The sequence below is a fragment of the Pipra filicauda genome, unplaced genomic scaffold, assembly GCF_003945595.2.
Source record: "Pipra filicauda isolate LSUMZ 115617 unplaced genomic scaffold, ASM394559v2 scaffold105_size2325265_pilon, whole genome shotgun sequence".
Lineage (NCBI taxonomy): Eukaryota > Metazoa > Chordata > Aves > Passeriformes > Pipridae > Pipra > Pipra filicauda.
Window position 1 is genome coordinate 17,281 of NW_024103496.1, and position 13,475 is coordinate 30,755.

Consider the following 13,475-nt stretch of genomic DNA (forward strand, 5'->3'; position numbering starts at 1 on the left):
AACGTATTCAGACATTATAAACCAGACTATACATGAAATTATGATTACTTTTTTTTTTTAATTTTTTTATGTGGCACTGCTGTAGCAGTTAAAACCATTAGTATTTCAGCAGAAGGAGCTGAATATCAGCACAATAAGTGTTGCCTGATGAATTGGGCCTGGGAATCTTTTGGAGACTCCCATAAGGTAAGGCTTGAACAGGAAAAGGCTTAGGGAACTAAAAAATTGGAGAACTAAGGCAAGAGATTGGTAGATTTTCAATCACTAACAGATTCAAGCAGGAAGGCTTGAGGGTGAGAAGGGAGTGGTAATGGCTGGAGGGGCTGGTTCTTAGGTGAGATGTGTTTGGTGATTAAGAGGGCAAGTTCTGAAGTTCAGAGGTCTGAATAGGTTGGAAGGTCTCTAACACATGAGAAGCTCTAGGTCAAAAAGGTTTCAGCACAAGACACATCTAGAACCATAAATACAGGTTCTGGTTTGAGTCGGACACGTGTATTATGAAGATGCAAATTTTTAGTATATTTCAGAACTGATTTCTAAAACATGATGAACAATTATAATAAAAATAATAAAACATACCTGAAAAGAGAAAGTAAAAAAGTAAAGTATCCCAAGTACTAAAAACAGCAGTGAATATAAGTTGCTCTGTTCTCTTAAAATGTCCTTGTCCGTTTCTGAAAAAACCTATAAAAACAGTATTTAAAACAACATTTTTTAAAATCAACTCACAATCTAAAATACTCCCATTTTCTCAATAACTAAGTTTGGTAGTCACTGGCATTCGTATAAAATTTGAGCATATGTTACATATGACTACAAGTATAGCGAGCAAAATTCAGTTATAGCAAGATTTTTAGGATTTGTAAATTTCATATAATTTTTCAGATATTTGCAATAGTGCTTCATCCACTCCTCAACTTCATTATGCAGTGATTGCTTTAAATCTAATTCTACTAGAAACAAATTTTGTGTAAATATAGTTTTTGGCATATTTTACTCCAACTTACCCCTATAATTTCAGAAAATATGATCGCAAATCCAGGTTGTAAAGCTCCATTGATAACTGCACATAAGGTTCCAGTTACAAAGTATGGCCATTCAGTTTTGTTCAACTTCATAACTTTCAAAAACGAAGCTGAAGGTAATTCTTCCTCCTAAAAAATGGAAATTCTGTTAGGACAGGCATGAACATTTGGAGAAATAGGGAGAAAAAGAGAGATTAATAGTCAATTTCCTCCTCTCAGAATCTACTCAGAGGAAGTAAAAATGCATACCTTTTAATAACATGAATAAACGTACAAAACTGCAAAAAGCTGATTGTACATTTCTTTTTATTATTCTAATACAAGGAAGAAAGGGCTGTTACGCTACATCTACGGCTCTTGTCATTGTATATTAGTTTATTTATATAATTTTTGTTGGTGAATACTCTTGGTATTGGTCAATGGTGACTGAACTATTAATTCTGGGCATATTGCTGTGTGTAATCCATGACTAGATTAATTGAAGTAACTGTTTACTAAGCATTTATAACAGCAAAGTCATCACTGTAAATATGAACGCAATCATATTTGGGGGGGGGGTTGCAAGTTTTATTGTAAGAGTTGTATGTTGGGCCAAATGCTCTGTTGCTGACCCAAAAATGAATGTTTAACCCATATAGACTATGTCAGTGTGTTATGCAAATATACATAAGTATATTTCTTTTAAACTTAATTGATTTTCAATAATAAACCCATCAACCTTGTTATAGACTTTTAAAGTCCCATTTTATTTGTATTATCATTCCTGTTGAGAATAAAACAACAAGCTATGAATATTAACAGTTGAACGCTATTTAGAATTTAAAAATTCTCATGGTTTTTTCACCCCTAACAAAAGCCTCCTTCTTCCTGTATCTTTCTTGAGCAGGAGAATGAATTTAACATACATCTTTCAAAGGAATCAAATTGACTAACATCTCTGCAAAGATACTTACAGGTGAACTTTTTTTCTCATCAGGGCCATCATCTTGCTCTCCTGGCTTTTTCATGCTTCTCCGAGTTGATCGTCTTCTCAATCCTCTTGATAGGGATTCTTCAGATTCTGGTTCAGATTCACGTTTTTGGACACTTAGTGCATTCTCATCTTTTTCTGATGAGGGAACTTCAGCTTCTATTGCCTAAAAGTGGGAAGAATGTGATACTAAGATTAATTATGCATATATATATTACTTTCAAAATTATAAGGTAATCTAAGTAAAAGTAACTTTGTTTCAGTTGAAAGAGATATGGGGGAAACAACATATAATGCTTTAAAGGAGATATGAAAATCTGTATTATATTTTAGTAGATCTCTGTCTTCAGAGCTTTATTCATATGGGCATCGCACCTCTCAAGAAAATAATTATTACTAAGGGGATTGCAGGGGAGTGAAAGTGGCTGCTCTTTCTTTTTATGAATTAACTACTAACAGAATTTTAAATTGAGGGTAAACCATTTGCACTCATCTTGGGTTCTCAGGGTATACACTGTTTATTCATGAAGAGATAAAAAATGAACCCTCTTTACCACAGAACACTCTTTGCAATTCTTGACTTTAAATGGAATATGAAAGTTCAGGATGAAACAGATTTTGACTGAAAAACTTGAGCAGTCTGGAAAAGAGCCCTACTTTTGGTGGTAGTTTTGCCAGTCTCTTTGACAGAACAAATAAATCTTTCCCCACCCCTAAGATATTTAATAGTAACTGGAGTCAAAGTTGCCTTCAACTTGTGTTTATTTTTTTCCAGAAAGTTATTATTTTTTCCTGCTGTTTCCACTACTAATAAAAATAACTTTTTTCTTGCTTTCCATTTTTTGTTTACTGTCTTATTTTTTTGGTTTTAAATTTTCTTTCCATTTTATATTTCCTCATTTTTCCCATAATCACATCTGTTTGGATACAAAGTTACTTTGAATCTAAAGTAACCAGATGCATTCTTATATTTTATGAAGAAATATTTTAATTGGTCTGGTTTACTCTTTTCCATCTGACATATTGAGGAGACAGTTTCAGTTTCTTTATTGGACATGGTGGTTATGCAGTAAAACAAAGTGAAGCTCTGCTATAACCTAATGGTCACATGGGACACTGGGATGTAAATATCAAAGTGTTTTGGTCTTCACTTAAGAATGAATACATTTCTGATATTTATTATAATATCTAATCTCTTTTTTCTGTCTACATAACTTCAAAACATATTTTCACACTTGGCATAGCTGGATTATTTTTCTTTTTCCTCTATTCCTCCACATTTTTTTCTTTAGAAAGAAATTCAATATGAAGGAATACAAACAAACAGCTTAAAATATGCCTGCTCTATTCCTTGAGTATCAGCTACTCTATTTTACCTTTTATCATAGGCTAAGAACAAGAAATGGAATAGCAACCTCCTGTAGTCATCTGCTCTACATTATCTGCATAAAAGGAAAATATAAAATAATCTTTCAGGTTTAAATACTTAGAGGATTAAAAATGTGCTATCCTGGGTTTAATAGGTATTGTATCAAGACTAGTGGTCTCCTCTGTCAAATTACTGTTCTCCTGTCAAAGCACTTTTTCTTTTGGCTGCTAACAAATCCTGCAGAATTCCTCATACTTCTGATAGCATACAATGACTGTGGGTGAGGAAAACAAAAACCAAACCGAGGCAACAGCTAGCGAGAAAAGTACCTGCATGTTAACAAGTTTGTAGTAGATTCCCTTCCTCTCAAGCAGTTTAAGGTGATTTCCTTGCTCTGCGACAACTCCACCTTCAAACACAGCTATATGATCTGCATTTCGGACTGTCGACAGCCGATGAGCCACTACAACCGTGGTGCGTCCTTCCCTTGCCTAGAAATAGCAAAGTTTAATATGAGTGTTTCTAAGTAAATTCAGAAAGTGTTCCTCTGCATACTAGAGTTGAATAAGACCTAAAGGAAACACTAAAAGAGTTCACAGAAAATATAACTTGCCAGAAAGATTTAAAAGCATATTTCAATGAGTACCTTAAAGCAGAAATATAATCTTTACCCTGAAAATGAAGCAGAGACAATCTTTCACTGTGGCACATGTACATCCTACAATTTCGATCACAAATATCTAAACAAAATTCTCAATATTTAAAATTTTAGAATGTTACAAACATTAAAATTTTTAAAATGCTAGAAGGTTTTATATTTAAGCCCATAGTTCTCAATTTAAACCTTAAAATTCATGGAAAATAATTTATACACACAAGCATTAGAGAATACTTCACACTCATATTTTAAAAAATTCAGTGTTTTAAGCTCTAAGCCATTGTTAACTCAAGTAGCTACAGTAAAAATAAAACCTCCTACTATTTCATGTAAAATTAGTTCAACTATCTACCTATCTTTGGATATTTAGAAACGTATTACACCTAATGTTTTAAATGTCAGAGCTTGCCATTTTAATCATGAGGCTGTGTGAAAGTGATCAAGCAAATTTTAGCTTAACTAATCAAAGTAATGATCCTAAGCAGTGGAATTTTGTAGGAAAACAAATGGGAGTTCATCCTCAGTGATGTCTCTCAGAAGCCCATACTGGCACCCATACTATTTAATATCTTCCTCATTGGCATAGATAAATGGGATTGAGTGCACACTCAGTAAATTTAGAAATGACATCAAGCTGAGAGGTGCACCTTATTCACGTGAGGGAGGGGATAGCATTCAGGTCTCCAGCAAGCTTGAGGAGTGAAGCCATGTGAACCCCGTGAAGTTCAACAAGGCCAGGTGAAAGGCCCTGCACCTGGGTCAAGGCAATCCTCAACATCAATACAGATGGATTGAGAGCAGCTCTGCAGAGAAAGGCTTTGGAATAGTAGTGGATGAAAAACTGGACACGAGCTGACAATGTGTGCTTGCAGTCCAGAAAGCCAACTGTAACTTGGGTTACATCTAAAGAGGCGTGGCCAGCAGATTGAGGGAGGAGATTCTCCCTCTTTACTCTCCTCTGTTGAGATCCCACCTGGAATACTGTGAGTTCTGAGGAAGACCACAAAAACTACAAAACAGCTAACAGACCTCTCCTATGCAGACAGGCTAAGAGAGCTGGGGTTCAACCTGGAGAAAAGAAGGTTCCCGGGAGACCTCATTGAAGCCTTTCAGTACCTAAAGGGTGACCACCATTATGACCACCAGGTGAGAGATTTTTACCAGGGCCTGTAGTAACAGGACAAAGGACAATGGTTTTAAACTGAAAGAGGGTAGACGTAGATTTAGATCAGATATAAGGAAAAAAATTTTTACGATGAGGGTGGTGAGACACTGGAACAGGTTGCCAAGTGTCGTGGACGCCCCACCACTGGAAGTGTTCAAGACCAGCTTGGATGGGGCTCTGAGCAACCTGATCTAGTGGACGGTGTCCCTGTTCCATGTGGAGACTAGATAATCTTTAAAGATGCTTTCCAACCCAAACCACTCTATGATTCTATGAGTCCCTAGGTCTTCTGCAAAGGTTCACAAGGATACAAATTTGTAAGGTAAATATAGAGACTCCTGAGTTGCACGATGGATGAGCTGTCCATTATCAAGACAGTTCTACCCTAAGAACAAAAGAAGCACCTAGAAGAATTCATGTTAACTGAAGCAAGTGTTTCCTTGGAGTATTTCAAGCCAAGTCACAGCGACAAACAATTCTAACATGCTGGTAATGCTTATTTTTTCTGTTAGGCTTCATAAGTTAATTAAGCAGGTGACTGACAACAAGACGCATGTCAGTAAGACAGATAATAACAGAGGATGGTATTTACACCAAGAAAATGTTGATTTAAGCTTAATAATGCAGAAAATATGATTCCATCTTCTCGCTTGAAATAAGATTCCTCTCTGTAGTACTTGCAGGATCTCAAAAATTCTCCTTACAAAGAACATTTGCCAAATCAAAGTTTACCTTTCTTGTTTGATGTGTCTCTATTTTCAACAAAAGTCAGGGAAAAAAGTAAATATTAGGCTCCTGCTTACCTGCTTCATTTTAAAACACTACTGACCTTGTCCAGTGCTGCCTGTACAACTGATTCACTCTCAGTATCCAAAGCTGATGTTGCCTCATCAAGCAGAAGAATTTTAGGATTGCGAACCAGAGCTCGGGCAATTGCTATTCTTTGTTTCTGGCCTCCACTCAGCTGTGCCCCTCTTTCTCCAACCACGGTTTCAAACTTCTACAAGACAACCACACGCATTCAAAACACTCAGTGGTACAGTATTCCCAGCAAAGACAGGCAGTGTGAAGAAAAGAATCACCCCTTCCTTTACAGGAATAAACACGTACTTGGATAAACCCACCTAATCATTTGTGTTCCTGGAATTCTAATAGTTCTTCAAATACCTGCCAAATCATGACCTGAAGATATAAAATTAACATTTTTCTCAAAAGTTACGAGAACCTCTGCATAGCTTTGCATATTCACAGCTCCAAGGATAGCTGCCTCTCTTAACAAGCGTTCCTCCTAAGGAACTATTTGGCACAAGAGGGTTTAGAAGAAAGTGGTTCAGCAGGAGAACTGGTCTGCTTACATTGGGCAGCTTCATGATGAAGTCATAAGCATTGGCTTCCTTGGTAGCTTTTTCAATCTCTTCCATGGTGACGTCCTCACGGCCATAACGAATATTTTCTGCAATAGTGGTAGCAAAGAGCACGGGCTCCTGATTCACCACACCGATAATCTCCCGCAGATATCTTACATTCAAGGTCTTAATATCCTGCCCATCAATGGTAACCTAATCATAAGGAAGCAGACAAAATATGTTTACTGAGTGTTTTGACCAAGGAACCTCACTTTCCCTGCTGGCACATGCCTTTCTAGGCAAGACTTCACCATATCATTGGAACAAGGTGAGTGAGGCCAGAACTAGGCTTTCAACAAGTGTGACATACAGAGCAGTCAGCTCACTTGAGGTATCCTACCGTGCCTTCCTTGGGATCATAAAATCTCTGGATGAGCTGAACAGTTGTACTTTTCCCACAGCCACTGCTGCCAACCAGGGCCACTGTCTGGCCAGAACTAATCTTGAGATTCAAGCCCTTCAGTATCTGTGCATATAGGAAAGGGAATCAAAAACATAACAGTATGTAGAAATATCAGTGTAAATTTGATGAAAATATAAAGACTACAATAAAATACTCTTTGTATTTGTAGCAGAATCTGGTACAAAATAAAATTTGTAAACGTGGGTTTAAATTTTGGATAACATGATTTCAGCTTAATTTCCTTACATTTACATCACGATTGGTCCAATATCAAGGTGTTATACAACACACTTCACAAGTACCTCTCTCATGAACCAGTTCATATGACAAAATAATAATAACATTACTACCAAAACTAAAATATAGTATAGAAATGCAATATGATGTGATATTCCTGTATTCTGTTGCCTCACATTCTTTCTAATGTACCATGTAAACTACAGGGAAGTTATGTAAAAGTCATCATTAAAAGCTCTGTGTCTTTTCTTCTTGCCTATCAAAAGTAAGAAAGATTGTTTCATCATGGCCAGTGATTTTCCTTCAAGGTAAGGAAGGAAATAATTACATAGTGCAAAGACACTGCCCATGAAAACATTTTCAGAAATCATTGAAATGTCTCCCATCTCCACTGAATCAAACTATGGATTTATGACAGTGCTTCAAAAAGCAAACTTATTCTCTGGCTAGACAGACAAATACAGATTCTGATCTCTATTCCATGTATAGCAAGTCCTTGCTGGATCTGCTTTCTCACACACAGTCATCAGAGAGCTGCATTGGAAGTACTCTGAAACCCACGATCTCATTATTATTACAATACACAAACAGTTGGGTTAGGGTGTAAGTTTAGGTTCTGATAGAAATACATATTTATGGTTTTTTGCATAGCCACGCTTACTATAACTTTAGACAGAAAGTTACTCAGAAAACTTAACATGTTTGGCTAAGGTGTAAATATATCTAGCTAAAATCACTGTGATGGCAAGGTAGTTTTATATACATTAGAGAATCAACTTGGAATTGTTATATTTTCAAGAAAATTTAATTTATGTCACTTCTTAATGATTTTTTTTCCCAACAAATCATCTATATGTTTAACTCTAATATATATAAAGTGTCATTTACATACCTCAACATCTGGTCTGGATGGATAATTGAAGTAAACATTTTCGAATTCCAAGTTTCCTTTAATGTAGTCCGGTTTGTAACCCGCCTCTGAGTAACTGTCAATTTGAGGTTCCTGTGCAAAATAAAATACAACACCCCCCCCCATTTTTTTTCATAAAGAAGTCCTGGAGTGCACCATTACTCTTCAGAGACATTAAATGTGGGTTTTAAGTAATTTAGTTGAGATTTCTGAAAGAAAAATATTGCATGATGTTTTGCTCCCTCGTTGCTGCATCGATGATAGGTTTATGCAGGAATACTTTTAGAATTTTTCCATTAAGCTTTTGTGTGAATTTACCAAATGTCCTTAAGACTGTACCCACAGCTAGCCATAATCTGAGATTCATTTCACTGCCTGATGATTAACCTGAGTACATCATCTCTAATGAGCTGTTCATTTATAGCTTTGGCCTTTCTGCTGAAACAATTTGTCTGAGAAACAATTGATCTGCTGATCACTACTCAGAAGCAGATTTCTTAATTATCAGTGAGTTTGTTTCCATCCAGAGTGGGTCTAGAACTTGAAGTATACCTTAACAATAATCCAAAACATGCAATTGCATTTCATAGAGCTTCATTAGCTAGCAAAATCACAGCTTCTCTGATTTTAGAATCTCTTGGCAGTTGAGGTACATATCCAGTTTACCAGGTTGTGTTTTATTGATTTGCTGGCACTCACACTACCATTGGTGTCACTGATACCGTGAAAACTATGCTCATATACCTACATTGTCTATAATCGTGTGATTACAGCACCACAGGCATGTCCTTCATGATAAAAACATTAGAGGATACCCTTTGAAACCAAGTGATTCAGAGATCCAGTACTTTTACCTTTGAAGCAAGGACTGATAATTCTAAAAGACAAAGAGGAACTGACTAATAATTACACATTCTGTCTGGTTTTATCTATATATTTCTGCTTATTTTACACAGTTATTTAATCTTATTAATTTCATTTCCATAAATAGTGCCTGTCTTTAAAAAGAAAGGTCTCTTATCTTCAAAAGAAGTTTTGAAATGATAAGAAGGGCAAGGATACTCACATTGTCTATTATATTAAAGATCACATAGGCAGCTCCTCTTGCACTAGCAAATGCCTCTATGCTTGGAGCAGTCTGTCCAATACTGAAAGCTCCAATCAATACAGAGAAAAAGACCTGAAAGAAATATTTACAGTGACATATATTCATTCTTATTAACCAGAGAATTACATTTATTTATTTACTTTAAATATCTTTGCATCAGGAGGCTCCATGCCTGTTAACAGAAGTTTAAGGAATCTAGAATTACAGAAAAACTGAAAACAGAGAATCACGTTAAGAAAAAGGCTTTTTAAGAGTCAGCTGAGAACTGAGCTCATGCACAATGTTAATGCTGCAAACATATTGAGAAGAAGTGAAAAGGTGATTGAGACTTGTAAAATCTATGCCAAAAAATGTAGACTTTCACTTGATGTCTCGGGATTTTATTAATTCATTCTTCGGCCAAAGACACTCCAAAGACTGGAAAGTATATTACATATCTTCCAGGGAAACAAAGACAGATATGCAAAGCACTATCACTCTGCTTTCAAAGTTACAGTGAAATAGAGGGCTACAAATCCAGCTTCTCCATCACAAAGTAATAAAGGATCCCTCTGCTTCAATGAGAGGGAGTGCAAGCAAACAAGAAAGAGAAAAGGAACCAATAAACTGTTTTCTCAGAGTAGCATAGTTTATTGCTTTCAGCTAGTATTAAAAAAAAAGAAGGCAATTGAATGATGCTGCTCAGAGCTCCTAACAGCCACAGTAAGTCAGAGCAAAGTCCATGACACCCACTGTCTTGAATAGGAGCTACTCACAAATTTAACACATGATAAGGCCACACCCTCCCATCCCTGTTATAAAACCACCATTCAATGAACTACAACATAACTGAAATTGCAAAGACTTTGAACAGAATAAATTACACACAAGTTCATGAACCTCACTGAGTGTTCTACATGCCAACCTGCATAAAAGGTTCCAAAAAGCCAAAGACACATATCAGAGACATTTTTCATGAACTTCAGTGATTCATAAACAAAACAAAACAGATAGTTTAAAAAATAAATAAATATATGCATATGGTCACCTGTCTGGGCTTTTATTATGGTTAACAAAGTTATTCTTCTTACCGTATTAATTTGATATCTCATAGAAAATTAGAATGGTTGCCACATCAAGAGAAGAATTTAAGTTATGACTAACGAGTAATGGGTTTTTTACATATTTCCTAGTCACAAGTATATTTTTATCCCCCTCAATTTCTAAAAACACTGAGAAGTGATTCCAAAAAATACGTAAGAACAGTGGAAAATAATATATGTTTTATTTTAGGTTCATATAGATTTTGAGATGTTATGAAAACATGTAGACTTCTGTGGTGAGAATCTTCTTGTTCAGAAGGGATTCTACTTAGCCAATTTTGGCCCATAACTCTCATTAAAATCAAATAAGTTCTCATTACATAATTTAACGTGCTTTTCTCACTATTATTGAGAATTTACTCCTTAATACTTACTGTCAGAACTTGGCCAATAGTGTAATCATCAGTTAAGACCAAAGTAGTTCCATACCAAAAGGCCAGTGCATATGATGCATATACCAGTAAGTAAGCAGCACCCATAGAAATATTAGCTATAATAGCCTTTCTTATTCCAATCCTTTTAGCATCTTCTAAATTTTTATGGTATCTGGAAGAAAGAAAGAAGTTCAAAATAGACTTACACTTGTACCATGGCACACGGCACCAAAAACTGTGTGGATGAGTTAGGACAAGAATGCTCACAAAGTACATCAGGATATATAAAATATCTAACCCAAAGACTGTACAAAGGTAATCCTGGAACAAGGTAACCTAAGGTAACTCCTAAAAAGGCCAACATCAGTCAACCTGATATGTAGAAATAAAAGGGCATTGCAGGTCAGGGATTGGCATTCAAGTTCCTTAAATAAACCGAAGGTCAGTGAATTTTGATAGTGAACCACTTAAGATAAAAGGTTAAAATATATCACAAGAATTACAGTAGTGGAAATAGAGATATTGTTTGTTAGCACATTCACAGCTACTGAGTAATCAGAGTACCAAGGATATTGTTATCTCTTCTTGTGAGAGGGATCTTTTTTTTGTCTAAAGCTCTTGCTGTGTGATGTGTGAAGTAGTTTGTATACCCTCTAAAGCAGAGACAACAAATCAACTTATTTTGACTTTTTCTAAAAAAAATAACTAATTGTCTTTCAAGACATAGTGAACCTTGTAATAGTCTCTAACAGACAATCTTCCATTACCTAAAAATGCAGAAAACAAGACTTTCAACAACAAAGATACTAGAAAACTTCAAACTATCTGAAACAAGGACTTTAAAATACACTGATGAAAGCAAATATTGCTCTTACCTTTTAATTTCTTTTTCCTGTCCTCCAAAAGCTATTACAGTACGGATTGCTGCCAGAACTTCCTCTGCAACAGCACCTGCTTTTGCATATGCTGCTTGTTCTTTGTCAGTGAAAGCAGAGAGAACCTAATACAAGATCAAATATTTTGACATAGGAAAAATAGAATGAGCTCGAGCACTTCATAAAGACTTTTATCATAGTTACTTTCTTCCAATAGGAAGCCTTTTGATTATATTATGTATGAGTGCAGAATGTCCAATATCCAAATTTTAAGTATATTGTGAATTCAATCAAATAATTAAATGTTACCCTTTGTAAACAGCTAAGGGCTAGATTTTCCACTCTGCTTTCACCCAGTGCAGGAGATTAGATGACTGCTCATAGTGAGCTGGTGTGGTTCTCCCCAGGCAGATCTTCTCAGCTCATTCTCATCTCTGACTACATTAGCCAGAGGGCCCTATAACTTACATCAGTTGGCCACAGTCTGTGAAGACTCAGCCAGTAGACATGCATGGCACATGCTTCTCTAACCTTTTCTGCACTATACTCACTCAAGATAGAGAAAGCTTTCATGACCTTTAAAATGTAGGGAAAATAAAATACTATAAAAATGGGAAGACTTTCAAACTACAAATGTAAGTCATTCTAATCCCATAGTAATTTGGTCCTTCTCTCATCTAAGTCTGCCTAAAATTTCTTGCCAAAGTTGTTAACAGCTCTGAAAGAAACTCTGTGTCTGAGACCAAGTTTTTTTCTAATTTATTCCCTTATTTTTCAGGAGGTGCAATTATTCCTTTCAACAGAAGAAGTACTTATGTGGATGTGGTTAAACACTTACAAATGCGGATTCTACTTCTCTGTGTGGGATTGTGCTATATGGGCAGAAACAGCTTCAAACCAAATAAGGCTGCCCAATCTATAAGAATGATATTATTGAAATTACATAGAATCATCCAATCATAGAATGATTTGGTTTGGAAGGGACCTTAAAGATCACCCAGTTCCAACTGCTCTGCCATGGGCAGGGACACCTTCCACTAGACCAGGTTGCTCAAAGCCCTATCCAACCTGGCCTTGAACATGAGGGTGCTGATACACAGTTCATCTAAGAGTTTATGTACTTCAGTGTTATCCAAAGCTATAACTGGACTAAACAACAAGTTCTAACATTAAGAATTTCAGATATGTAGATTTATTTAATTATCTCTCATTAATATAAAACCTGACATTGAATGTATGTTAACCTACCTTTGCCCAGATGGCTGCTGAAAGTCCCAGGACAGGACTAACTGCTAGTATTACAAGGGTTAATTTCCATCCTCTTACGAGACCAACAATAAATCCTGTTACAAATGCCGTTACTTGTTGAACGAGAAGTCCAACCTTGTGACCTATTCCTTCATTAATCTTGGAGACATCACTGAAAAACAAATTAGATCCAGAAAGGAAGAAAAATGTAGAAAGGAAAACAAACGTTTTCGGTTTTGTTACATGAGCATCTGTGTGGAGGACAATCTTTACTATTTAATTGTTTCCAAATAATAGTTTTCTTCAAGGTAAAGCACTATATAGTGTGGTCAAGGAAAATTTCCTATTTCTTGTGAAACTGTAATGCTATAAACCTGGTTTTGTCTGAAAAGGTTGAAATTCCCTCTACAGTGTAAAACTACTCTCACTCTCTTAATTCCAGTTTGTTGATCAATTTGGCACTTGTGGTCTATTTGGGAATAAAAGATAGGGAAAGAGAAAGGAAAATCTTGTTATACTGTTAAAGCTGTTCACACTGCTGGGATCAGCTGGCAGCTTATTCAGTCCTCAGTGTGCACAGAAATGAACTATATTTTCTCTCCCAAGGGATAATCGCATAGGCTGGGCCTTAGTCATCCTCAGAGT

The 13,475-nt window shown here is 36.0% G+C and overlaps 1 protein-coding gene across 4 annotated transcripts in view; it reads right to left on the reverse strand.

The window, feature by feature from the left end:
- Positions 1 to 13,475, reverse strand: part of ABCB1 (ATP binding cassette subfamily B member 1) — a 115,539-nt gene that overhangs the window by 14,575 nt on the left and 87,489 nt on the right. For 3 of the 4 annotated variants that reach the window (XM_039379652.1, XM_039379646.1, XM_039379640.1), the window contains 12 exons: positions 12,831 to 13,002; positions 11,583 to 11,707; positions 10,708 to 10,879; positions 9,210 to 9,323; positions 8,126 to 8,236; positions 6,934 to 7,059; positions 6,543 to 6,746; positions 6,017 to 6,187; positions 3,694 to 3,855; positions 1,979 to 2,161; positions 1,008 to 1,154; positions 580 to 684 (listed from right to left, as the gene is read on the reverse strand). In XM_039379652.1, the coding sequence (XP_039235586.1) occupies positions 580 to 684; positions 1,008 to 1,154; positions 1,979 to 2,161; positions 3,694 to 3,855; positions 6,017 to 6,187; positions 6,543 to 6,746; positions 6,934 to 7,059; positions 8,126 to 8,236; positions 9,210 to 9,323; positions 10,708 to 10,879; positions 11,583 to 11,707; positions 12,831 to 13,002 (1,792 nt within the window). Of the gene's footprint in view, positions 1 to 579; positions 685 to 1,005; positions 1,155 to 1,978; positions 2,162 to 3,693; positions 3,856 to 6,016; positions 6,188 to 6,542; positions 6,747 to 6,933; positions 7,060 to 8,125; positions 8,237 to 9,209; positions 9,324 to 10,707; positions 10,880 to 11,582; positions 11,708 to 12,830; positions 13,003 to 13,475 lie in introns of all 4 variants that reach the window. The other variant, XM_039379668.1, reaches the window with a different exon arrangement.